This window comes from Poromitra crassiceps (genome assembly GCF_964638095.1).
Source record: "Poromitra crassiceps genome assembly, chromosome: 1".
Classification (NCBI taxonomy): domain Eukaryota; kingdom Metazoa; phylum Chordata; class Actinopteri; order Beryciformes; family Melamphaidae; genus Poromitra; species Poromitra crassiceps.
In genome coordinates, this window is record NC_139623.1 from 2,999,669 (window position 1) to 3,027,605 (window position 27,937).

Sequence of the window (27,937 nt, forward strand, 5' to 3'; positions counted from 1 at the left end):
GCTGTTTGACATGTATTTTTAGAGGACTTAAATCCCTGGCAGATGCTAACATGCTCGGCATAAGGAAGAGGAAGATGAAACAGAAGAAGGGGAGCATGCCAGGCTCCGTCAGCGCTGTGGACGACCGGGTCATGATGTTGTGTGACGATGTCCCGGGGGCTCACTCCGGGACTAAGAAACTGGGCCATGAATGGAACTTGCCTAGCTTCTATGGAAGAGGGCACCAGGACATCAGCAGTACCTCCAGGCCAAGGCAGCAGCCCTCGTCCCGGGAAGTTCGGCTTCTGCAGCCCTCTCATGTTTCTGGAGGAAACGATGCTCGCCGTTCGACTCCGCACGTCAGAGAGCTGTATGAAGAATCTGCCCCTGTTGTTGCTTTGTGTTGGTCTGCTTAGCTTCCTGAATGTTATAACCCACTATCTGTAGGGATATGCTGTCATGTACATTTCATTTGGTGTAGTATTTTTTTATGTTATGGTGATTGAAGATGTAGTGAAAAAAGTTTGGTATGTTTTTTCGATGTTCTGGTGATTGAAGATGTATTTTTGGATCTTATGGTGATTGAAGATGTATTTTTGGATCTTATGGTGATTGAAGATGTAGTGATTCTGGATGTTCTGGTGATTGAAGATGTAGTGATTTTGGATGTTATGGTGATTGAAGATGTAGTGATTTTGGATGTTATGGTGATTGAAGATGTAGTGATTTTGGATGTTCTGGTGATTGAAGAATGTAGTGATTTTGGATGTTCTGGTGATTGAAGATGTATTTTTGGATGTTCTGGTGATTGAAGATGCAGTGATTTTGGATGTTCTGGTGATTGAAGATGTAGTGATTTTGGATGTTATGGTGATTGAAGATGTAGCGATTTTTGCTGTTATGGTGATTGAAGATGTAGTGATTTTGGATGTTATGGTGATTGAAGAATGTAGTGATTTTGGATGTTCTGGTGATTGAAGATGTAGTGATTTTTGATGTTCTGGTGATTGAAGATGTAGTGATTTTGGATGTTATGGTGATTGAAGAATGTAGTGATTTTGGATGTTCTGGTGATTGAAGATGTAGTGATTTTGGATGTTCTGGTGATTGAAGATGTAGTGATTTTTGATGTTCTGGTGATTGAAGATGTAGTGATTTTGGATGTTATGGTGATTGAAGAATGTAGTGATTTTGGATGTTATGGTGATTTAAGATGTAGGGTTAGGGTTAGGTGGTATTTTTGGATGTTATGGTGATTGAAGATGTTTTGGTCGGCCGTCTGCCGATCCAGAAATGTGTCGGCTTTTATTGGAGCTGCTCTAATGACATTCCTGCTAGACAAGTTTCCCCGCGCTGGCCTAGGGCGGCGCCATAGCAGCCTTATATGTCCCCGGCTTCCGGTTAAGTCCACATTGCGTCCACAGCAGCAAGCACATCAGAAGGCAGCAGCCGAAATATCCAAACTTTTTTACAACGATCGCTAACATCAGCTACACTAACGTTAGCAGACGTTATTAACAATGGGTTATTCTGGAACACATTGTGCAGTGCGTGACTGTCACAATACACAGAAACGCCTGAACGAGTGGTTGGATCGACAGTGTTTTTGAGCATCAGCCCACTACCAACAAAAGCTATTGTCAATATTTGTCCTATCACAAAACCAATAGTTTATTGTGATGCCTTGCTCTATAAAATAAAACTACAAATGGTAGGCTAACTTAGTTTGGTTGACTTTGATTATTTTCATCCAACTAATATTTTGGAACAACAACAACAAGTACAACAAGTGTGCTCTCTTACTGACTAGACTTAATGCGTATTGTTTATTATTATTACTATCTCCCAGACTGCTGTATGGAAGATTTATTATTGTGTACCTCAAATAGTCACTTTATTTAATGGTACCACTAACTAACTATTCATTTGGGAAACGTACACATCTGTGACACTTAAATAGGCTATGTAACTATATTCTATTTCATTCTATTTGCTTTATACTTTATACTGCTTTAACTTTTGCAAGAGGTAGTCAAACATCCAGAGGATCCAGAGGGCAGGTGCACTTACAGACTTATTAGAAATCAGAAAGGTGGGGTCTAACTGCATCTAGCCAGCAGAGAGTCATTAAAAGCACAATTTAGCTGGAATGATGGCTAATAACGATTGGTGTCATACCATGTAAGGATAATGAAACTGTAAACTGTCAGTAGGCGCATGTGTTGATGTCTGATATTAGACTTCCATCACATTCTGTACCCTCCCAACTAAAGGTGTTTCACAGAGTAAGTTTATTTTGTATGTGTGTTTATATATATATATATATATATATATATATATATATATATATATATATATATATATATATATATATATATATATATATATATATATAAAAACTAGAGCCTGACCGATATGGGATTATTAAGACCGATGCTGATTATAGTGGGGGGAAATCCACCGCTTACCGATATAATAATTTTTTGAGTTGACTATGCAAAGGTACACAGGAGAAGGCTGCTTTATTAAAGAATATTTAACAATTAAATTGTCAGCACATAGGTGTAATGCCGCAATTACAAATGACAGAAATCCACTGAGTGCAACGTTTGTTTCCATGAAGACAACCTGTCAAGAGATGGAGGTGGCAGACAGAGGTGGCCACCTCCAAATTGACTATACAGGAAAAACCCTGATATACATGTATATGAAAGCTGATGCAACTGGCACAATACTGTATGTATAATACATTTGATTTGATTTGATTTGAAACCTTTATTTATTTCTCGAAAGAACATTGAGGTTTGACCCTCATTTGCAATGTTGTCGAGATTACAAGCAAGCTCAAACAATTGAACAATAAGGCACAAGAGATCACAGAAAGAGCAAATAACATAAACAGAAGAAGATATTAAAATTCAAAGCAATTACAAACTGAGGAAGGGAGACTAGCTAACTAGGTTTAAAATTGGCCAAGTGAAATCGGGGCATTCATTTTTAGTAAAAGCTGAAGCTCATTCCAGGAGGTTGGAGCATTCAAACTAAAAGCCGACTTTCCAAGCTCAGACTGGACTCGCAAAATCTTTAGAGTGAGCCAATCATTTGACCGGGTAAGATAAGTACTATGATTCCAGTCTAGCATCACTGTAATATATGGTGGGAATGAAACAACTATTGGTTCTACTTTACTTTTGCATTGTAGATTTACAATCCCACTGTAAAATCAGCGAAAGCACACACCCATTGACAATGTTGCAAGATTAAACTCATATGTTGGACTAGAGACGTGAGCATTTATGACCAGTGTGGCCCTAAGATTCATTTGCTCCACCCACTGGGACCCTGTTGGTGATCAATTGCGCATGCTTGTGTTGCCCTAGGCCCAGACTTGTTGACATGGGTAAAGTGTACCGACAGACCAACCTGGAGAACCTGGAACATGCCTTCAGTGTGGCTGAGAAAGACCTGGGGGTGACACGTCTGCTGGACCCTGAGGGTAAGACGGGCCCGATTTAAATTGACCATCCAAACACACACACTGGCCTTGATTGTTAATATCAATAACATTTCTTTCTTTCCTTCTATTCAGCAAGTTCTGGTGTGTTATACTACTGTATTGTAAGGGAAATGTGGGCAACAAATTTAAGCAAGTCAAATCCCAAATTGCCAAACTCAATTACTTGTGAAGAATCAATTTGTTTTTAGCACCCCATAACTCTCTAGAGGAGGATTTGTCACGTGGGTTGTGTGGTTGTGGTTGGAATTGTGTTATTATTCAGCTTTTTGCTACTTCTGTAACTTTTTCCAGATCATTTGTGATATGATATGATATGATATGAGATGATCTTATCCTTCCAGATGTTGACGTTCCACATCCTGATGAGAAATCCATCATCACTTACGTATCCTCGCTGTACGATGCCATGCCTCGTGTTCCTGATGCAGCTAATGTGAGTGGAATATGTTTCATCCCATGATTCTTGGTTGCTGCACAGCCAAAAGTGACCAGGCTTGTGACTGGGTGTATAAATTAACTTTTGGGATGGTGCTTCCCAATGCGACCAGTGCTTCAAAGAGCAATAGAAGTCCTGTGATACTCGGTATCACAGGAAATTGGCAACCCGTGGTGTCTACACTGCATAGGCCAGAGGAAAAGGCTCAAGTGTGTGTTGTTATCACACATCGTCTGTTAACACAAGAACATGCAGAAGAATTTACAGTCTCACTCATTAGACTAATGCTAATGTACCACCAGTCCTTGGACTAACCTTAACCCTTAACCCTAACCTGAACCTAGTCCTAATTATAATCCTAACCCTAAACAAGAGCCCTCATTTTAAACTAGCTCTTACTTTTTCAGGATTTTCCTACTTGGGAGGACAATTAGCCCTGTGCAAGGCCGTTCTCTTTCTCTCTGTCTGCCTGTCTCTCTCTCTGTCTTCCTCTCCCTCATACTCTCTCTCACCTCCCTCGCCGGTGCCCCCTCCATTCACCCCTCTCCTCTCTCTGCATCCATGTCCAGTCACACAAGTCCAGTGCCCCCTCCATTCACTCCTCTCCTCTCTGCTTCCATGTCCAGTCACACAAGTCCAGTGCCCTCTTCATTCACCCCTCTCCTCTCTGCATCCATGTCCAGTCACACAAGTCCAGTGCCCTCTTCATTCACCCCTCTCCTCTCTCTGCTTCCATGTCCAGTCACACAAGTCCAGTGCCCTCTTCATTCACCCCTCTCCTCTCTGCTTCCATGTCCAGTCACACAAGTCCAGTGCCCTCTTCATTCACTCCTCTCCTCTCTGCATCCATGTCCAGTCACACAAGTCCAGTGCCCTCTTCATTCACTCCTCTCCTCTCTGCATCCATGTCCAGTCACACAAGTCCACTGCCCTCTTCATTCACTCCTCTCCTCTCTGCTTCCATGTCCAGTCACACAAGTCCAGTGCCCTCTTCATTCACCCCTCTCCTCTCTGCATCCATGTCCAGTCACACAAGTCCACTGCCCTCTTCATTCACCCCTCTCCTCTCTGCTTCCATGTCCAGTCACACAAGTCCACTGCCCTCTTCATTCACCCCTCTCCTCTCTGCTTCCATGTCCAGTCACACAAGTCCACTGCCCTCTTCATTCACCCCTCTCCTCTCTGCTTCCATGTCCAGTCACACAAGTCCAGTGCCCTCTTCATTCACTCCTCTCCTCTCTGCTTCCATGTCCAGTCACACAAGTCCAGTGCCCTCTTCATTCACTCCTCTCCTCTCTGCATCCATGTCCAGTCACACAAGTCCACTGCCCTCTTCATTCACCCCTCTCCTCTCTGCTTCCATGTCCAGTCACACAAGTCCAGTGCCCTCTTCATTCACTCCTCTCCTCTCTGCTTCCATGTCCAGTCACACAAGTCCAGTGCCCTCTTCATTCACTCCTCTCCTCTCTGCATCCATGTCCAGTCACACAAGTCCAGTGCCCTCTTCATTCACTCCTCTCCTCTCTGCTTCCATGTCCAGTCACACAAGTCCAGTGCCCTCTTCATTCACTCCTCTCCTCTCTCTGCATCCATGTCCAGTCACACAAATCTATGGTTGTTGGTGCTTAATTGAGTTTAGAGTGGTGTGTGAGAAGAAGAGCCCTTCTGTCCGTTGTTTTTAACCTGCCAGCTATCTGCTTTCTGCTGTGTTTGCATCAGGAGCTGGAGCTGCGCTGGCAGGAGTACTACGAGCTGATAACTCTTCTGCTACAGTGGATCCGTCACCATGTTGTCATCTTCGAGGAGAGGAAGTTCCCCGCCAGCTATGAGGAGATAGAGGTGAGAGGATATGCTGATATTATGACTGTAGGCTGGATAGACTACCAGCACTTTAACCTTGCATGTGTGTGCAGTATAGTTCACTAACGAGGGCAATAAAGTCATGGAAATCAGTGTCTCTCTCAATGCCCTGTAAGAGAAAACTGCTTTTCATCAAGTTTTGTCATCAAAAGAAGAGCATGAGGATGCATGTCTCAATAGAAGTATTGATCGTGGCCACTGATTGTTAGATTATGGGAAAATATACATATATTGTACTGTAGGTGGAGCAGTGCTAGGGCTGGGAAAATTCAGGCTAAATGAAGATATTGTTAAACCTACTCCTCAACACAATCTCCACTCTGCCACTCCCCACTGGAACTACAGAACAGAAACATAGCATGACTAAAATAAATTCTCTTTGAAGTAAAATAATCATCAGCACTGTACTGTTACCAAACACAGCAGTTTATTGGTGTGCTTCATTTATTTTGAAAACACTCTTTCAGATAAAACATTTAGAGATCAGTCACATCATATTTCACTCCAGTAACAGAGAGAATTATATAAGTTATTTGACTTGCTATACTGTATGGTCAACTCAGTATGCATTGGTCATGTGAATGCATAGAAACAAGGTTTATGAAGCACTGGAGAGGAGAACACCTTATGTAGGGCTTTTAAAAATACTGTGTCAGCATAATGTAATTATCCCATTTAGGAAATTGGTAATTGGAGTAATGGTGGTGATGTTGGTTACATACCACTTCCCCAAGAAGCCACACAATGATGCTTACATTTAGTAGTAATACAAGCTCTCATTGTGTATACATTTCATTCTACGCTGTTACTTTTCCCAGACAAAAACAATATATTAAAGGAACACTCTGCCCATTTTCAACCAGCTTTGTATCATTAGAACATCAGTAGTATATCAGAAAACTGTAAACGGTTTTGAAGTCTGTCATTTAATTTGATAGTTATTGAGTGTTAAAGTGTGGACCAGTGACATCACTGGTCCACACTAACTCAAATTAATAACTCATTAACTCAAATCAACTCTCAATAACTGTCAAACTAGATGAATGACTTCAAAACCGTTTACAGTTTGAGAGTTGATTTGAGTTAATGAGTTATTAATTTGAGTTAGTGTGGACCAGTGATGTCACTGGTCGCAAAAGCTTCATCAAAGCTCTCAACCGAAACTCCAAGAAACGAGCGAGCCCATATCCAGACTTGCACAGCGGCCGCCAGCAGACAGGCAGCAGCAGCAAAGCAGTGAGCCTGGTGACGCGAGGTTACAGGAGCAACAGAAACGAGCTTGTGACACGCCCGCTGCAGCCAAGAAGAACACACACGGAGGGAGGAGTTTGAAGGAGAGGGGTGTTTCCTGCTGTTATGGAGGAAATTACTGTTCAAAACTATTGTTTAGATGTCTGACGTCTTACTGATGCCAAAAATGAATGGTTAAAGTGACTGTTCTATCGAATTTCACAAAAAGCCATTTATCTCAGAATAAATTTTCTGACGCTGAAACCATGCTGTATTCAAGTGCTAATGCCTACATAACTACTAACTCTACAAACTAACTCTTTTAGACAGAGAAAGCACACATTCTATTAGTTCTTTTTAGATATTTTGTGTTCACAAAATCTTAGCAGAAAAGAATCCTCAGGTCTTGAAAGATGAGCCAGAATCCTCAAAAAACCCCTCTGGCAGAACCTACCTACAGTAAAAAAAAAAAAAAAACAGCTGGCAGTGAATGTGTTAATATTTAATTTAATATTTAATTTAATATTTAATTAATTTAATTCTCCCTGAACTCGGCTCAGCAGCATGCTACGCCGAGCAGGGAGAGCAAGCAGAATCCCCCATGGGAATAAAATATTCCAGATACATTTAAACCATAGAAAGTAAAAGAGGGAGCCTAAAAGCAAGACATGGAAACATGTTCATTTTTTGAGCCATGCAGACTCCAGAGCTACAATACATGATAGCATTTGATCTAAAAGGTGGAGGCTGGGGTGGAGGGGGCAAAGCGTTGCCAGCAGCCGCAACGATCAGCAAGGTGGGGAACAGATCAGTGAGTGAGAGGCTGCCATATTTAAACGGACCGCCTTGTTGTGAGAATGACTGTGATTGGAGAATTGGTTAAACGGTGAACCAAACAGAGGCTGTCAGCTGGTACAGCTGGGGCGTAGCCTATGACATCATGTCTTGAATGAACTAACGCAGGCTTCATTAACTGTCAAATTAAATGACAGACTTCACTACCGTTTACAGTTTTCTGATATACTACTGATGTTCTAATGATACAAAGCTGGTTGAAAATAACACTAAATATATTAATTTAGAAGTTTTAAAGAATAAAGCTAGAATATATTATTTCTCTGAAAAAAACATTATATTGTATTTTATTGATTAAATTGTTACAAAAATAAACCAATTAAGGAAGTTGAGTCATTTGAAATGTTCATGGTGTGTATTTTCTTTCTTTAGATCCTGTGGCGTCAGTTCTTGAAGTTCAAGGAGACAGAGTTGCCAGCGAAAGAGTCCGACAAGAACCGCTCGAAACACATCTACCAATACTTTGAGGTAAGCTGATCCTAATTTTCTATTCTATTCTATTCTATTCTATTCTATTCTATTCTATTCTATTCTGTGATGACTTATGCATTGGACTCACCTCTACCAACAGAGTGCAGTGCATGCTGGTCAGGTGAAGGTCCCTCCAGGCTACCACCCCATTGATGTAGAGAAGGAATGGGGTCGACTGCATGTAGCCATCCTAGAGAGAGAACGGCTGCTCAGGATAGAGTTTGAAAGGTGAGTGAAGTGGTGGCTGTAGTATAATTATATAATAATCACATTGGTTAAGTTGAACCTTAATGGGCAGAACCAAAGAACCACAGGTTTTCTGCCTAAGTATAGAATGGCAAGAGGTAAGAGAGGAGGAGCTAATATGATGAAGCCTATATGTTGGTGTTTTTGGAAAAAAGCAATCTGGTCATAGTAAGTTATCTAGGCTAGCTAGTTAGCCAAGCTGTCCTCGCAGTCATCTTGGATAACTAGCTAGCCAAAATAACTTAGTATGACTACTACTCTGTGTTGTATGAATGAATAGCATGAATTAATCTGCGTGTTTACCTTCTCTACTCTGTGTTGTATGAATGAATAGCATGAATTAATCTGCCTGTTTACCTTCTCTACTCTGTGTTGTATGAATGAATAGCATTAATTAATCTGCCTGTTTACCTTCTCTACTCTGTGTTGTATGAATGAATAGCATGAATTAATCTGCCTGTTTACCTTCTCTACTCTGTGTTGTATGAATGAATAGCATGAATTAATCTGCGTGTTTACCTTCTCTACTCTGTGTTGTATGAAGGAATAGCATGAATTAATCTGCTTGTTTACCTTCTCTACTCTGTGTTGTATGAATGAATAGCATGAATTAATCTGCCTGTTTACCTTCTCTACTCTGTGTTGTATGAATGAATAGCATGAATTAATCTGCGTGTTTACCTTCTCTACTCTGTGTTGTATGAATGAATACACTGTAGCATTAATTAATCTGCCTGTTTACCTTCTCTACTCTGTGTTGTATGAATGAATAGCATGAATTAATCTGCGTGTTTACCTTCTCTACTCTGTGTTGTATGAATGAATAGCATGAATTAATCGGCCTGTTTACCTTCTCTACTCTGTGTTGTATGAATGAATATCATGAATTAATCTGCCTGTTTACCTTCTCTACTCTGTGTTGTATGAATGAATAGCATGAATTAATCTGCGTGTTTACCTTCTCTACTCTGTGTTGTATGAATGAATAGCATGAATTAATCTGCCTGTTTACCTTCTCTACTCTGTGTTGTATGAATGAATAGCATGAATTAATCTGCCTGTTTACCTTCTCTACTCTGTGTTGTATGAATGAATAGCATGAATTAATCTGCCTGTTTACCTTCTCTACTCTGTGTTGTATGAATGAATACACTGTAGCATGAATTAATCTGCGTGTTTACCTTCTCTACTCTGTGTTGTATGAATGAATACACTGTAGCATTAATTAATCTGCCTGTTTACCTTCTCTTCTCTGTGTTGTATGAATGAATACACTGTAGCATGAATTAATCTGCCTGTTTACCTTCTCTACTCTGTGTTGTATGAATGAATACACTGTAGCATTAATTAATCTGCCTGTTTACCTTCTCTACTCTGTGTTGTATGAATGAATAGCATGAATTAATCTGCCTGTTTACCTTCTCTACTCTGTGTTGTATGAATGAATAGCATGAATTAATCTGCCTGTTTACCTAAGATGCTCTCATCTTCAAACCATTATGATGTTCTATCAAAATGTATTTTCCTAATTGGATCAGGTAGGAAGATATTATTAGATCTCTCATAAAGTAGGATGTTGAGACATTGTCAGTGTCCTGCATATTTGGAGTGTTGCTGGTGTGTCATGTCTGGGAATGGGCTGGTCCATGTCACAAGGTTGAAGGTTGTCTGCCAGTCTGAGTTCATGGCTCTGAGATGCGGTATGGCTGAACAAGCAGAGTGGACGTCTTCCTCAGAAAGCGGAGACATTTGTCTCATTCGGCACCGCCACTCCAGATATAATGGGACTGTGAGAGGTGCAGGGTAGCTGCATAGCTGGAATTGGAGAAGAGTTAAGCCATGGCATTTGTGACTGACCCTCATAGATTAGAGTACTTGCTTCATCATAGGCAGTTGTAAGTGTTTTGAGCTTCAGCCTCTACTGTATTTGTCTTGATGTAGTGTGGTTGTGTACGGCAGCCAGGGTTTGTGTCGCTTGGATGTAGCAGTGGGGGTTAGCAGTGCAGGATGGAGGAGTTCTGACTTAAAATGGCATGTTCCTGTCAGTATATCTTTGACATTCAGATATGTTAAATTTTAAACCTTATTACTGTTAAAAAAATAAAGAAAATACTGTGGCCCCTATCGTTGCATCGGCGCAGTTTCTAGGCCGAGCGGCAGGCGCAGATCAAAGCAGTGGGCGTGGAAAGGCGCACTTGATATCGTCGTGCTGGCGCTAGATGCAGCCCAAAGCATTACAACCACGCCTTTTAGGCGTAAAATTATGCACCGTCATGCTCATTGGATAAGTGCAATAAACGAATCGCACGCTTGCCTTTTTAGCTCCAATTCCAGTGATCCCGCAAAACCAGACGAAAGCCAAACGCTCTGCCCCCCCCCCCCCCCCCTCCCTTCATCCAGCCTGTCTGTCTGCATTATAGGCTATTATTCCATATTATTATGCTTCTCAAACCAATCTAACTGCAGTTTCAATACTGCAAGCATGTAAATACGCTACACTATAGCAAGATCAAAGTGAAAATAATGTTCTATGCATCAGCTAGAAAAATATAGCCTATTAGATTGGTGAAAGTTTGTCCAGAAAGATATCATTTTCTCTCGCCTGCTGCAGGAAGGATGATGCACATAAATATACCCTACATTATGTCAAGTCATTGCATAAATGTGTTTTTATTGTAAAACTAAATGTGAAATAGGGCCAAGTTATTGGAGGGACATCACAGTATAGCAGATGCCATTAGAAGCGCGTTCCGAAGCGCGTTCCGCTGTTACTTCTCTAAATCACGTTAACTCGACAAGGGGTATATATAGGCCCAGGAGGACATATATGTTTCACATAGGGTAGTGTTTTCATTTCGAGGTTTTATTTGGTCCAATATTGAAATGTTGACAATGGCAGGCTGTGTTACCATTACACATTAATTTAGAACTACCTTTTATATCTATTTTGGCTCATTTGGTGGCTATTTAGTAGCGAAATGAAGAAACACAATGCATGCTGGGAACTCAGAGAGAGAGAGAGAGAGAAGGGTGACAGAGAAGAAGCAGTGAAGGCACAGAATAGGCCTGCTTTACAAAAGCGCAAAGCGCTAAATGTAGGCCAGGTCCCAAGATATCACTAGGCTGGTATTTAGCGCCGACACGCCCACTTTGGGACTGCGCCACGCCCATTCGGCCTAAAGCGCATTTGGCAGCCTAAAGCCTATTGCTATCTTGCCGAAACAGGCGCAAGGCACGTTTTTTTGCGGTTAAGGCCCGTAATAGCGCCGATGGCCTGTGGGAGAATAGAGCCCCGTATGTATGTTGCAATTTATAATCATACTACGTCATATTAATTAAACCATTGTTGTATCCATTATGCAACTTAATAATATTTTCTTCCCCAAAGAAAACTAGATCTAAATATGTTCTGCACCTACGTTCTGCTATTATATACCTGTAGTGTGAACAGCTAATGATCCACAATCCACACTTGTACATCTGCTTTTTATCTAATTGTACTGGAGACAATGCTTTGCCCACTTTATATGTTGTTATCTGCAGGGTTTCCTATTTCTCAATATGCTCTACTGTCTCATTTCTATTTATAGCCTATTATTTAATGTTGCAATGATCCAGTTTCCTCACAGGGACTATTAAAGTTTTATTTAATCTATTCTAATCCAGACTTGAGAGGCTCCAGAGGATCGTCAGTAAAGTCCAGATGGAGTCTGGGTTGTGTGAGGAGCAGCTCAACCAGCTGGAGACCCTGCTGCAGACGGTGAGTTCTGCTCTAACACTGGAAGAGACTAATACTTGGCTCTGTGCTCACAAACTGCTAAGAATACAAAGCATGATCACACAACACTTAGCAGTCATTTAGTCAGACACTTTAATAAATAAAAGATTCTGTTAGCTAAATCTGTTTGGTCAACAGGACAGGATGCTTTTGAAGTGACTCATAGCAGTATGGTCTAATTCCCATCCAAGAGCTCAGACTTTTGGTCATACTTAAACTTACTCACTACTTACATCCTTCCAATCAGAAATTCAGGGCATTCAGTGTCAGAGCATGTTCTACTGTAGCAGAATCAGAATCAGAATCAGAATTTTTTATTTTGTATTTGTATTTTTTTTTAATCATGTATCTAGTCTAACTGCGCCAAAGAAATAGAAAAGTAAAAAACACAACTCTCCAAAATCCCTCAGGTGGAGAGGGATCTATAGTTAGGCTACTTTCAATCCCTGTCACTACCTTTGCAAATTGGGTGGCAATTGAAGAGAGAATGTATATCTTTCTTTGTTGTCATCTCTTCAGGACATTCGTCTGCTGAATGCAGGGAAACCTGCTCAGCACACAGCAGAGGTGGAGAGGGACCTCGACAAGGCAGATGGCATGATCCGCCTGCTCTTCAATGATGTACAGCTACTAAAGGATGGGCGCCACCTGCAGGCTGAGCAGATGTACCGTAGGTGTGTGCACTGCTCGCTCTGTTACATTCAAGTCCATTTTAAACACCTAAAACTTTGATATGACGCAATTCACAAGGTTAAACACATTAATAGAATAATAGATAGTTAAACAGACAAAAAAGCTGCAAGCATTTTCAAACAAAATGTAAATTTCCATTGAACATTTGAAAATGAAACGGGGCCTTTCAATCTGAGAAGAACACATTCTTCATCCCCACAGGGTCTACCGCCTCCATGAGCGCCTGGTGAACCTGCGCAGCGAATACAACCTCCGCCTGAAGTCTAGTGTGACCACTACCCAAGTTACCATGACCAATGTGATGACCCAGCAGTCTGTCCAGCAGTCTGCCATGAAGGTGCGGCCCGAACTGGATGAGGTGACCATGCGCTATGCCCAAGACCTGCTGGCCTGGGTGGAGGAGAACCAGCATCGCATCGATGAAGCTGAGTGGGGCTCCGATCTGCCCTCTGTGGAGTCCCACCTGGGCAGCCACAGAGGCCTGCATCAGAGCGTGGAGGACTTTAGAACCAAGATCGAACGGGCCAGGGCTGATGAGGTAGGACCAAACCAAAACTGGGTCCACTGAAAATTTTGTAATGGAATTAAGTTGATCTGAGTACTGCAATGCTTTTGTCTTTTCTTAATGTCTTTATTATATCTTAATTTCTTTGGTGTTCTTCAGAGTCAGCTATCACCTGTCAGCAAGGGCACATACAGAGAATACCTGGGTAAACTGGACCTTCAGTATGCCAAACTACTGGTAAATATACAAATGCTATATTGTATACTATACCCTTTGATATCATTTGAGTATAATATTAATATTTTTATATATTAAAAGTATTCTTTTTTTCCAACTTCTCCAAATTCTGTGGAAACTACTAAACATGTGTGCTTAAACACTTTAAATTGTAGTTGTCATTAACTTTGTGCTTATTTTTTATGAACTATTGTTATTTGAAATTTTCTCCCAGAACTCTTCCAAGTCCCGCTTGAGGAACTTGGATTCACTCCATGGCTTCGTCAGCGCCGCCACTAAGGAACTGATGTGGCTGAATGACAAAGAAGAGGAGGAGGTCAACTTTGACTGGAGTGACAGGAATACCAACATAACCGCTAAGAAAGACAACTACTCGGTGTGTCTCAGGAAGAGAATAAGACTTCTAACTCTCTGGTCTCACAATTCACTCCGGTGAATGAATGAATGAATGAATGAATGAAGATGAATGTTATCTCAGGGTCATGGTTAACTGTCACGTCTTGATTCTTCAGGGTCTCATGCGAGAACTTGAGCTGAGGGAGAAGAAGGTCAACAATATCCAGGCCACGGGTGACAAACTTGTCCAGGAGGGACATCCTGGCAAGAAGACAGTTGAGGTGAACACATTTGAAGAGCAAAATATTGCTCTGAACATAAGAAGGAAGTGTCCATACAGAAGAAAAACCCACAGGAGCAGGATGCTATTAATGCTGATATGTTTGAATATCAAACTATCCCCTGGTTATATTCATGTGCAGTGTCTATCTGTTTTAATGCAGATTTTTCTGTATTGAGGATCAAACTATTTTCAATCAGCTACTGTACCTCTTGTGGCCATTTGGGGTCACCAATATGCAGAGTCGCTTAGTGCAGTGTTAGCTTCTTATCTAACCCACAATCACAATGTCTTCCATGTCTCTGCCAGGCCTTCACAGCCGCCCTGCAGACTCAGTGGAGCTGGATCCTGCAACTGTGCTGCTGCATTGAGGCTCATCTCAAAGAAAACACAGCATACTACCAGGTACGGTATGCAACATTAACATGAATGTAAAGAAAGTGATTTGAATAACAATATTGTGATAGGCATACACCTGTACCTCCGTTTCCCTGTGCCTCATATGATGTCTTTGCCTTGCAGTTCTTTGCTGATGTGAAAGAGGCTCAGGAGAAGATGAAGAAGATGCAGGAGAACATGAAAAAGAAGTACAGCTGTGATCGCTCCACTACAGCCACACGCCTGGAGGATCTGCTGCAGGATGCTGTGGTGTGTGATGACTGCCTACATTGTATCTTCCTGGATTTCTGTGCTCATGATCAAATAGGCTGACACATGTTTGTGTCTGAATTAAGCAGTTATGTTAGGACAAAAAAAGTAGTAGAAGATGCTGTCGATTCGAAACTTAGACAATTATCCATGAGGAAACCAGATTTCCTTAGTTCAAATCTGGTTTGGTTTGATTTGTTTTCGACAGGAGGAGAAGGAACAGCTGAATGAATTCAAGACTGATGTGACCAACCTAAACAAGAGAGCCAGATCCATCATCCAGCTAAAACCGCGCAACCCCACCACCTCTATCAAGGGAAAACTGCCCATTCAGGCTGTCTGCGACTTCAAGCAGGTGGAGGTTAGATTGAATGCTTACCAGTCTATAGAGGTCTATAATCATCCACAATCCAAGGAGTAGTCACACTCTTGGCAGAGCCTCAGTTTATCATTCATGTAGCTACGTAGCTACCTGATTATAATGTGTATACCTCTCAATCCTGGATTCTGTTTCAGATCACTGTCCATAAAGGAGATGAGTGTGCGCTGCTCAACAACTCCCAGCCTTTCAAGTGGAAGGTCCTGAACCGCTCTGGCAATGAGGCGGTGGTGCCCTCTGTCTGCTTCCTCGTGCCTCCACTCAATAAGGAGGCCATGGACAGTGTGTCCAGGTGAGAACGCAGTAGAGTGAAATAACTAGCTGTGTTTACATGCACAGAGTATTGGCCACACTCTGGATAAAGTCTTATTCAGATTAAGCTGTTTAGATTAACCTTGTGCCTACTTGTTACTATAATGAACCACAGAGCACCACAGAAGATGTACTGTATACATGCTGCAGTGATGCGTTGAATATCACAGCTTTATTTCAGCCCCACTGTTAGGTTTCACATTAGCTTACCACATCTGAATGCATATTGGCTCTTATCAAGGACTGTTGTTGCCTCTAGTTCTTCTTCTTCTTCAAATAACGACACATTGAGCTAGGCCAGTGGGGGGATGTTGCAAGTAGCAACATCTTCTTTGCAAAAAGATGCAACAGGCTTCATGATAAATTTGCACTTAAAAATGCTACATGTAGTAACCAGTTTAAGAATGTAATTTTCGGTCTATGTAAACTATGTAGCCACTGTTTCTTTCAACCTATATAATCTCTGATCAGTTGTATGGTGTGCTAAAAATGCTGAATTGCTTTGACTTGCTTATCCCTCCTGTGTCTCCCTGTCATCTCCTGCCCCAGTCTGGATGCAGGTCATCAGCAGATGATGGTCATGTGGCAGAGGCTGCACATAGACATGAAGAGTCTGCTCTCCTGGCAGTACCTGATGAGGGACATCACACAGATACGCTCCTGGAACATCACCATGGTTGGTTTTAGCATTTCTCTGTAGAGAAGGTTATATGATATTGATAAGTCAGAATATGAAGTACTGAATGACCTCCCCACCAGAAAACCCTGCATCAATTTATTTCCCTCCTGTGTAGTTTAAGACAATGAAACCAGAGGAATACAGGCTGATGATGAGGAACCTTGAGCTCCACTACCAGGACTTCATGCGTGACAGCCAGGATTCCCAACTCTTTGGCCCTGATGACCGCATGCAGATCGAGGGAGACTACACCAAGACAACCCAGTATTTTGAAAACCTGCTCCGCTCCATGGAGAAAGGTGAGCTTCTTCAGAAAGATTTGTTTTGTATTAAGTCAGTAGAACTTTGATGGAAGACACCCAGCAATCTTTTCTCAACACAACAAATTAACCTTTGATTGCTTGTATTTCTTGCAAGGAAATATATATACGTAGGTGTATAGCAATTTGAGATAACTGTCAATTCACCTTTCAGGACGAATGGTTGTAAAACTCAAAGGTGAGTGATGTAAAGCTAAGTGCAGCCAATAAAGCTATAGCTCACCAAACTAGTGTATGGCCGTGCTTTTGAGCCTTGGATGAGATGTTCAAAAATGAACATGTTTTTCATCACTCTGCCCATAGCAGCTGACAGAGTTCACATTGAATGTTGTGCTTTTTATACTTCATAGAGGTTTGAGTGAATGCATGTTTGTTTTTTGTTTTATATAACAGTTTTATATTGTAACAGCACCGAGTAGAACACATATTTTGCGGGTTGCTATGCTGTGTTATGCTTTTTGTCATGCACAAAATAGCATCCGTATCACTGAATAGTGTGGTTTCTAAGGTAGATAGCACTTGCTATAGTATATGCTCTGAATGTATATCAACCTGTGTTGTCTGTGACACATGTAAACACATGCATGTAAGACGCCACTTAGAAGTGCACTTAAAATATGTGATAGATGTTGCAATAGACTGCAGAGGTTTGAGAATGTATAGAATATTGGTTGATATTGATAAAGGACATGGACATGACTTAGCCACACATGCACAAAACATGACATGGCACAAAGCCCTTAGCCAAGGTAATATATTATAATAATTATAATAATTTCTACATTCTTGACACTTCAGTCCACCAGTTCATCTAGGTTCCATCTATCCCTCAGCCTCACCATTAAGAGTCAATATTTTTTATTTGTATGTCTCTTCCTGCTGTTCTAAACTATAAGCTATGGTACTACACAGGTGAATACAATGAGACTGTGTGTAAGACCTACATCTACTATTCCTGCTGTTCTAAACTATAAGCTATGGTACTACACAGGTGAACACAATGAGACTGTGTGTAAGACCTACATCTCTGAGATCAAGGACCTGCGTCTACGTATAGAGGACTGTGAGGCTCGGACTGTGGCTCGTACACGCAAACCTGTGGACAAGGAGCCTCTGAAAGCATGTGCTCAGAAGACCACAGAACAGAAGGTACTGTACGCATGTTAAAGGTGATATCTGTAGCATCTTAACATCAATAAATGATGACCACATTCATTTTGAGACATTACTATACTGTCGCCATGGAGATTGGCAGCATCTACCAGCAGCATCTGCAATGTATGTTACAATTTGTGCCATTAGGTCAGACTTGGCAGGAAATCTGCTGGATTACTTTACAGTCCATCCATAGGGATATTGGTTTATGGCACACAACAGAAACTGTACTTTTCAGCTAATAAACAACTTTATTCCAGTTCTATGTTTCTAATTGCATAATTTCAACAATAGCTTACTCCGCATCCCCATTAATTTACCTGCAAATTGGCCATTATCAATTTCATCCTCTTCCTCTCCTAAATATTGGGCAGAAAAATGGCGTAAGAGAGGAAATACAGCAAAGGTTTCAAGCAGTATTTTTAAGTTCTTGAATTTGCATGTGGATCCATGACAGTTTGTCTTCCTCCATTCCACAGAAAGTCCACACAGAGCTAGAGGGCATCAAGAAGGACCTTGACAAGGTGTCTGTGAAGACGCAGGAGGTCCTGGCCTCCCCTCAACAGTCAGCCTCGGCTCCAGTCCTGCGATCCGAGCTCGACCTCACAGTGCAGAAGATGGACCACGCCTACATGCTCTCCTCCGTTTATCTGGAGAAGTGAGTTCCCATTCTCCCAGGCAAATACTCTTAGAAGGTCAGAGAAAATGCCTTATGTTTTTTCCTAATTCCCTAATTTACTTCCTCACCCCAGGCTGAAGACTGTGGACATGGTCATCCGTAACACACAGGGGGCTGAGGGAGTTCTCAAGAACTACGAGGCTAGTCTGCGTGAGGTTCACACTGTGCCCAGTGATTTCAAGGAAGTGGAGACTTACCGAACACAGCTCAAGGTAGATAACACTATAGGCAATGACATTTCTTGGTTTAACTGTTCTAACTAGGTCTCAGCAATCAGCGTCTGTTACAGTAGATAGGAGCTTTCTACCTTTTCTATAAGCTCTGGAATCATAAAGGTTTGTTGTCATGTTAATGGTATCAAAATATATTTTAGGCTCTTTATTAATATCAACCTATCGAAGACATGCAAGAGTCAAATTCTCCCTGTCCCTTTTGCGTCATAATTTAGTTTCGTGGAATTATGTCAGGTTTATACATTTGTACTGAATTATATGTTTCAACTTGGAAGTCTGTGTTTTAATTCTCACTGCAGACTGCCCTTTCTTCTTCTTCCGTTTACCTGTAGAAAATGCGAGCTGAAGCCGAGGGTGAACAGCCGGTGTTTGATTCCCTGGAGGCAGAGCTGAAGAAGGCCTCTGCAGTGAGTGACAAGATGTCTCGCGTGCACAGCGAGCGTGACGCTGAGCTGGACCACTACCGGCAGCTCCTGTCCAACCTCCAGGACCGCTGGAAGGCTGTGTTCTCCCAGATCGACCTTCGCCAGAGGGAACTGGATCAGCTCGGGCGCCAGCTAGGCTACTACCGACAGAGCTACGACTGGCTGATCCGCTGGATCGCCGACGCCAAGCAGAGGCAGGAGAAGATCCAGGCTGTGCCCATCGGTGACAGCAAAACTCTGAAGGAGCAACTTGCCCAGGAAAAGGTATACTTAAGCAATATATCACGAGAGCAAGTGTGTTGTGGTGAATATATCCCGCTGATAAACTGTTATCCCACGAGGCCGCAGGCCGAGTGGGATAACAGTTTATCAGTGGGATATATTCCACAACACACGCTGCTCGAGTGCTATATTGCTTTTATAAAACGGTTTCCAAGTATGATAATATAATAATAATAATAATACTATAAGTCCGACTCCGACTGGCATGTCATTCTGATAGAGTCAGTTGAAACACTACTGTAAGGCGGGACCGCAAGAACATGCGGGTGATTTGATTGGATCGTTCTGGAGACTGAAGTTGACATTGGCCAATCCTGGCGCTTGCTGAGTAGCTGAGATTTTTCTGGAAACCCCGACAGGCAGCTCGAGCTCGAGTTGCATTCTCAGCGCTTGCTGAGAAGCTGAATGCTTTCTGCAAAGCCGACACCAACTAACGTTACGGGGTTAAATGCGGGGTTAAATGCGGGGTTAACAGCCTTTCTTTTGCAAAGAAGACATTAGCCCGCATCTATTCTTGTACAAAACATCATTTTCTGCGAAGTATTAGTAAAGTTATAAGCGAAGATCGATTCACAAGGATCTGACAGCTGTCTCTGCCATTTTTTTTTTTACGTTGTCATTTGAGGTAAGCCTTATTATTACTCTCTTAGTAAGAGAGTTGCCATGGCAACCAATAACCCATGGCCATGGGTTATTGAACTTGGTTACTGGAATTATACAATGGCTGCGAACCAATCAGATTGCTTGATTTGAGAGAGCCGTTTTATAATACAATATAACCCTCATAGCATTATTACCAGCAGCACCCCCCCCCCCCCCCACACACACACACACACACACACACACACACGTATGTGTCCATATGGATACAGTGTTACTTGAAATGGTTAAAAGTTAAATCAATTTGGTCATTCAGTGGCGTTTTACTGCCATGTAAAGTAACTATTACGCTAGCCGCTAGCATTAGCCACAGTAGCCGACTACCCACAATGCATTACGTTATCCCAGCACCCGAACGACACGGCTGTAGAGCAGAATGGCTCTGCTGTAGAAATCCTCATAGACATTTTTTTTGTCAAGTTAAAACCATAGACTGTAAAACAGTCTATTACACCGGAAGCGGAATAAGCACCCATCAGGCATCATGGCAGCTTAAGGTGGATATATCAGTTTTATTTTCTCTCTGTCTCTCTCTCTCTCTCTCTCTCTCTCTCTCTCTCTCTCTCTATCTCTCTCTCTCTCAAAACAGAAACTTCTGGAAGAGATTGAGAAGAACAAGGACAAAGTTGACGAGTGTCAAAAATATGCTAAGGGATACATTGACACTATCAAGGTGAGCATGAAGCAGCATTGCATATTAATCTGCATTACATTACATTACATTACATTACATTACATTGTACACATTACATTACATTACATACATTACATTGCATAACACTGTGAATATTGTAACTCAGAGCATTCAGAGAAAATGCGTTGGTGTAAGTGAGATTCTTGTGCTTGTTTTGATAGGATTTTGAACTCCAGTTGGTTGCCTACAAAGCTCAAGTGGAACCTCTTACTTCTCCCCTCAAGAAAACCAAAATGGATTCAGCTTCTGACAACATCATTCAGGAGGTGTGTTTCCTAGAAGCCACATTGGATGCACCACCCAGAAAATGTGAAAGATTATGATAAAGGAGATCTTCAGCATTAACTGGTGTCATTGTGAGAAAGATACTACTGTATGCACATACAAAAAAGTTAACAAACATTGTGTGTGTGTGTGTGTGTGTGTGTGTGTGTGTGTGTGTGTGTGTGTGTGTGTGTGTGTGTGTGTGTGTGCGTGTGCGTGTGCGTGTGCGTGTGCGTGCGTGCGTGTGTGTGTTATTCCATTACCAGTATGTGACACTGAGGACCCGGTACAGTGAGCTCATGACTCTGACTAGCCAGTACATTAAGTTCATCACAGACACTCAGCGCCGCCTGGAGGATGAGGAGGTACGTGACAACTAACTGGAAATCTGAAACAAACTAAATTCTAACATTAACCTAACCAACCACCCAACCAAATAATCAACCATTCAACCAACAAACCAATATACCGGCCGATCACCGAACGCATGCACGCACACGCACACGCACACGCACACGCACACGCACACGCACACACACACACACACACACACACACACACACACACTCATTTCTGTCTCTCTCTCACATGCACACACACACACACACTATTAATGTACTGGTGACAATTTTTCCTTTGCATTTGACATAAAAGCAAGAAACATTGGCATGCTGTAGCTGAGCCATAAGCTGGAGCTGCACATATTACTGGACACTTGTAAAATATATATGCTCTGTATAATGATAATGTTATGAATCCAGTAATTTAGGGTTTGTAATAAAACAATATAACCAGAAACATAATTGCAAACAAAGATGCTGCATGAGTTTTGAGTGCATTGAAGTGAATACTGTATGAGTGAAATGGAGTATGGAGAATACGGAGTGGAAAGTTAGAGAGGATCCCCAATGTCATATATTATAAACATTTACAGTATATTGTCCCCTGTCAGTCTAAAACTAGTTTTGTCTAAATATATGTTCAGATTGCCTACTCCATCTCCATTCATTTTGTTTGATGTGCCATTGTAGATTTAGAATAATAAGGGGGGTCTTTCTTTCACTATGTTTTTTTTTTATCTCCTTTTCTTTTCGTACTGGCCAATTTGTATTCTGAGATCCCAATCGAAGTTCTCACTGTATGCTTCAGCCTGAAGTTCTCACTGTATGCTTCAGCCTGAAGTTCTCACTGTATGCTTCAGCCTGAAGTTCTCACTGTATGCTTCAGCCTGGTTATCATGGTCTTCAACTCTCCTTTTTCAATTAACACAAGTTTAAAGTCTTCTCAAAAAGATATATTCTTTAAAGCATTCTTTCCTAACCCTAATGTTTTGTTTGTTTCTTTGCTTCTCTTAACGGCTTGCCAGTGCTTTGTCATGATGAATGCTTAACTTGTTTGGGCGTTAAAGAGGTAAATTATTCACAGTGCTTCAGGTATCTTTATCCTCCATTCTGTCTATCACCCTCACATCCTTTTCTCTCTCAAACTGTATTGCATTTTCTATTTACTTGATTTGCACTTCCATACCTTATGTATTGTCTTGCTTTTTTCACTGCAGACATTTATATAATTACCTTTACTATCTACAAAGTTTCTAACTAATACTACTGCTTATGGGCATTTTCACCCTTGTTAACCTGCTCTATAATGGTATCAACTTATAATGACATAACTGGCTTCTTAATGTACAATGGCAATCATCTGAACTTATCATCACTTTGACCTTGCGTTTCCGTTCAACCCCGTTTTGTAATGATATAGTGATCTAAAGAACCCCCAATGCATGGAGTGAGATGAAACAAGTTTGTGAAGCTAATGGTGTGAATAGATATTCTAACATAAGAACAGCTTGAAGTTATTTTAGCAGAATTAAATGTGCCAAAACATTTTCCCAAACTGTGCATATGGACAGTCTAAATTATCACCTAATCTTTGAACACAAAGAGGTTCTTCTTTGTACAATGATGTTGTCATTACACTAGTAATAATAACACATTTGGCATGGCATTTACATCATTTTTTTTATATATTCTTTTTAATGTGGGATATTCTATTACACAAGTGTAAATAGGAAGATTCCTAATACCACAAATGCCTGATAACCTTCACAGACAAAGATGCTATGAAACAATTAGATTAATAATGAAGCAATAGTTAGGTTAGATGTAATAAATCAATATTTGTTAATGAATGAATATATTTTACAGCTATGCAAATTTGAAAGATAGTGTGACAAAAGCTACAGTTGCATGCCATATGATTTTCTTGCTGTGTTGTGAAGTGATCTTTTGTTTCCATACATTAATTGATCCACCACCATTATCCATTTTTCTTGAATTGAAATGTCTTGTCGTGAATTACTTACTTTAACTGCATCGTGAATTTAACATCTTAATGAATATGCATCTAATTTGACTTGATCTTTGAGCTAACTTTTAACATTTAACAATGAGTAGGTAATACAATACATTAAGTTGCCCTCATTCCAGTGTGATTAGGCTGTGATTACCATAGTAATTACAATTTGAATCCACACTCTTTTGAGCTGGTTAATGTAAAGTGTTGCCTAACATTTAACCTGTCATGCTTAATTATAATCCTTTCTTTACCATTTACTTCCACTAATGCAGAAAACTGCTGTGAAACTCAAAGCGGAAGAGCAGAAAAAAATGGCCAAGATGCAGGCTGAGTTAGACAAACAGAAGCAGTTAGCTGAAGCTCACGCAAAGGCCATTGCCAAGGCAGAGAAAGAGGCACAAGAGCTGAAGCTCAGAATGCAGGAAGAAGTAAGCAGGAGAGAAATTGTCGCTGTAGATGCAGAAAAGCAAAAGCACAACATCCAGCAGGAACTGCACGAGCTCAAAAACCTCTCAGAGCAACAGATCAAGGACAAAAGTCAACAGGTCGAAGAAGCTCTCCAAAGCCGGGTCAAGATCGAGGAGGAAATCTACCTAATCAGGATCCAACTTGAAACAACTGTAAAACAAAAGTCTACAGCAGAATCTGAGCTCAAGCAACTTCGTGACAGAGCAGCTGAAGCTGAAAAACTTAGAAAAGCTGCCCAAGAAGAGGCTGAGAAGCTCCGCAAACAAGTCAATGAGGAGACGCAGAAAAAGCGCAAAGCAGAGGACGAACTCCAACTCAAATCTGAGGCAGAGATGGAAGCTGCTAGGCAAAAGCAAAACGCCCTTGAAGACCTTGATAAGCTCAAGATGCAAGCAGAGGAGGCAGAAAGGCAAATGAAGCAAGCAGAGGTGGAGAAGGAGAGGCAAATCAAGGTTGCTCAAGTTGCAGCCCAGAAGAGTGCTGCTGCTGAGCTCCAGAGCAAACGCATGTCCTATATGGAAAAGACCTCAAAGTTGGAAGAATCCCTCAAACAAGAGCATGGCACTGTCCTCCAGCTGCAACAAGCGGCAGAACGTCTCAAGAATCAACAGGAGGATGCAGAAAAGGCCAGGGAGGAGGCAGAAAGAGAACTTGAAAAATGGAGACAAAAAGCCAATGAGGCCCTTCGTCTAAGACTCCAGGCTGAGGAAGAAGCCCACAAAAAGAGCCTTGCCCAAGAGGAAGCTGAGAAACAAAAGGAGGACGCTGAGCGTGAGGCTAAAAAGAGAGCCAAAGCTGAAGAGTCAGCCCTGAAGCAGAAGGAGATGGCGGAGAAAGAACTTGAGAGGCAGAGGAAGCTGGCTGAGGGCACAGCTCAGCAGAAACTCACTGCAGAACAGGAGCTTATTCGCCTAAGGGCAGAGTTTGACCATGCAGAACAGCAGAGATCCCTCCTTGATGATGAACTTTACCGCCTGAAGAATGAAGTCAGTGCAGCTGAACAACAAAGGAAACAGTTGGAGGATGAACTGACCAAAGTGAGGAGTGAAATGGATATACTTCTTGAATTGAAGTTCAAGACAGAAAAGGAGACCATGTCGAACACAGAGAAGAGCAAACAACTCCTTGAGACTGAAGCAGCCAAAATGAGGGACCTAGCAGAGGAAGCAGCGAAGCTTAGATCCATTGCTGAGGAGGCCAAGCGTCAGAGACAAGTTGCTGAGGAAGAGGCAGCTCGCCAGAGAGCAGAGGCTGAAAGGATTCTCAAAGAAAAGCTGGCTGCAATCAATGAGGCCACCCGCCTAAAAACAGAGGCTGAAATTGCCCTGAAAGAGAAAGAGGCTGAAAATGAGAGACTCCGGCGCCACGCTGAGGATGAGGCTTACCAGAGGAAAGCTCTTGAAGACCAAGCCAACCAGCACAAGCAGCACATTGAGGAAAAGATAGTCCAACTAAAAAAATCATCTGAGGCTGAAATGGGAAGACAAAAGGCAATTGTGGATGACACTCTCAAACAGAGGCGGATTGTCGAAGAAGAAATCAGAATTCTTAAGCTCAACTTTGAAAAGGCTTCATCTGGAAAGCTTGATTTGGAGCTAGAGCTGAACAAACTGAAAAACATTGCAGAAGAAACTCAACAAAGTAAACTCCAAGCAGAGGAGGAGGCAGAGAAACTAAGAAAACTTGCCCTTGTGGAGGAGAAACGGAGGAGGGAAGCGGAGGAAAAGGTAAAGAAGATTGCTGCTGCTGAAGAAGAAGCAGCCAGACAACGCAAAGCAGCACAAGAAGAGGTTGAGCGTCTGAAGAAGAAAGCCGAAGAAGCCAGGAAGCAGAAAGATGACGCTGACAAAGAAGCAGAAAAACAGATTGTTGCAGCTCAACAAGCAGCTCTGAAGTGCAGTGCAGCTGAGCAGCAAGTCCAAAGTGTTCTTGTTCAACAGAAGGAAGACAAGCTCATGCAGAAAAAGCTCAAGGAAGAGTATGAGAAAGCCAAGAAGCTTGCTAAAGAGGCAGAAGCTGCTAAGGAGAAGGCAGAAAGGGAGGCAGCTCTCTTCCGTCAACAAGCCGAGGAAGCAGAACGCCAAAAAGCAGCTGCTGAACAAGAAGCTGCAAACCAAGCCAAAGCCCAGGAGGATGCTGAGAGGTTGAGGAAGGAAGCTGAATTTGAAGCTGCTAAAAGAGCACAAGCAGAGGCCTCTGCACTCAAACAGAAGCAACAAGCTGATGCAGAAATGGCAAAGCACAAAAAACTGGCAGAGCAAACATTAAAACAGAAATTCCAAGTGGAGCAAGAGCTCACAAAGGTTAAACTTCAGCTTGATGAAACTGATAACCAGAAATCTCTCCTGGATGAAGAGCTGCAGCGCTTGAAGGATGAGGTTGGCGATGCTGTCAAACAAAAGGCCCAGGTGGAGGAGGAGCTATTCAAAGTCAAGGTTCAGATGGAGGAGCTTCTCAAACTGAAACTCAGAATTGAGGACGAAAACCAGCGTCTCATCAAGAAAGATAAAGATAACACACAAAAGTTTCTTGCAGAAGAGGCAGAAAATATGAAACAGCTTGCAGAAGGTGCTGCTAGACTCAGTGTGGAGGCCCAAGAGGCTGCACGCTTGAGACAGATTGCTGAGGCTGACCTCAACCAGCAAAGAGCTCTCGCAGATAAAATGCTCAAAGAAAAAATGCAGGCCATACAAGAGGCATCTAAACTAAGAGCTGAGGCAGAGATGCTGCAAAGGCAGAAGAACTTGGCTCAAGAGCAGGCCCAAAAGCTGCTGGAGGATAAGCAACTAATGCAACAGCGTCTTGAAGAGGAAACAGAGGGCTACCAGAGGTCACTTGAAGCTGAGAGGAAAAGACAGTTGGAGATCACAGCTGAAGCAGAAAAGCTCAAACTTCAGGTTTCTCAACTTAGTGAAGCCCAGAGCAAAGCTGAGGAGGATGCGAAAAAATTCAAGAAGCAAGCTGATTCAATTGCTGCCCGTCTTCATGAAACAGAATTAGCCACCCAAGAGAAAATGACTGTAGTGCAAAAACTTGAAGTCCAGAGACTAAGCAGCAACAAAGAGGCTGACGAATTACGCAAAGCTATTGCAGACCTAGAGAACGAGAAGGCTAGACTGAAAAAGGAGGCTGAAGACCTTCAAAATATGTCTAAAGAGGTATTGTGTAAAAAATGGCATAACAGCAAATTATGTCATTGTTAACTCTATCTGAAAACTAACACGCTTTTAATTATTTCTTAAAATTTCCTCTATCCATTCTTCTTAAATCTACTAAACATGAAATCACATCTCTTTGATTTTGAATATTATTTAAACTTTTATTTTTTTACAGTGCACTGTGCTCATGCTGATCATATCCTGGAATGTCTCTATTTTGAGACATGCCTCATATTTCTTTCAGTTGCATAATTTTGTTCCAAATCAGCTCAAAAATAAATTAAAACTGTTATTTAAAGCAAAAGCAAAATTATAAAAATGTATTACATTTCATCAGGAACATAATAAAATTGTGAAGTGTGGTTGAACAATTAGAATAGACAATAATGAGATGGTATTGCATGTGGCTACAGATTTAGCATATTGTATACCAGACATCTTGATGTTATAGTATGAGAGTTTTAAGGTAAACATTAGAATGGATGACGCAATGTAGATTGTTACCGTCATAGAGTACATTTAATGTCTTTCTTATCTAAGGGCCTATCTCTTATACTGTACTGTCATGATCACGAAATTAGTAGTGCTATTTGTTTCAGGGCTTTGCCATTTACACATTATATTTATTTCTGAATATATTTACTCTGAATATATTTGTGTTTCCGTACTAGTAACACCTGAAAGTAACACCTTGAGTGACTAATACAATCTGTAATGAGCACAACGTTCATAGTAATAGAGTAGGCTACCACAGACATTACGTGTTTTTGTAGGCTTACCATGCACTTCCTGGTTCTTAC

General features: G+C 41.6%; 1 protein-coding gene across 1 annotated transcript in view; it reads left to right on the forward strand.

Annotated features, from left to right (window-relative positions):
- The window catches only part of LOC310786383 (plectin-like), a gene marked incomplete at its 5' end in the record, with an annotated part of 61,045 nt that overhangs the window by 20,282 nt on the left and 12,826 nt on the right, over positions 1-27,937 (forward strand). The window contains 25 exons of the mRNA XM_083647589.1: positions 3,360-3,475; positions 3,838-3,929; positions 5,652-5,771; positions 8,250-8,345; positions 8,449-8,576; positions 12,261-12,354; positions 12,892-13,046; positions 13,267-13,603; positions 13,730-13,807; positions 14,022-14,183; positions 14,320-14,424; positions 14,733-14,828; positions 14,946-15,071; positions 15,280-15,432; positions 15,588-15,742; positions 16,312-16,438; positions 16,557-16,740; positions 17,753-17,910; positions 18,396-18,574; positions 18,669-18,807; positions 19,161-19,517; positions 20,785-20,868; positions 21,051-21,155; positions 21,420-21,518; positions 23,784-27,137. Coding sequence (XP_083503715.1) covers positions 3,360-3,475; positions 3,838-3,929; positions 5,652-5,771; positions 8,250-8,345; positions 8,449-8,576; positions 12,261-12,354; positions 12,892-13,046; positions 13,267-13,603; positions 13,730-13,807; positions 14,022-14,183; positions 14,320-14,424; positions 14,733-14,828; positions 14,946-15,071; positions 15,280-15,432; positions 15,588-15,742; positions 16,312-16,438; positions 16,557-16,740; positions 17,753-17,910; positions 18,396-18,574; positions 18,669-18,807; positions 19,161-19,517; positions 20,785-20,868; positions 21,051-21,155; positions 21,420-21,518; positions 23,784-27,137 — 6,799 coding nt within the window. The remainder of the gene's footprint in view (positions 1-3,359; positions 3,476-3,837; positions 3,930-5,651; positions 5,772-8,249; positions 8,346-8,448; positions 8,577-12,260; positions 12,355-12,891; positions 13,047-13,266; positions 13,604-13,729; positions 13,808-14,021; positions 14,184-14,319; positions 14,425-14,732; positions 14,829-14,945; positions 15,072-15,279; positions 15,433-15,587; positions 15,743-16,311; positions 16,439-16,556; positions 16,741-17,752; positions 17,911-18,395; positions 18,575-18,668; positions 18,808-19,160; positions 19,518-20,784; positions 20,869-21,050; positions 21,156-21,419; positions 21,519-23,783; positions 27,138-27,937) is intronic.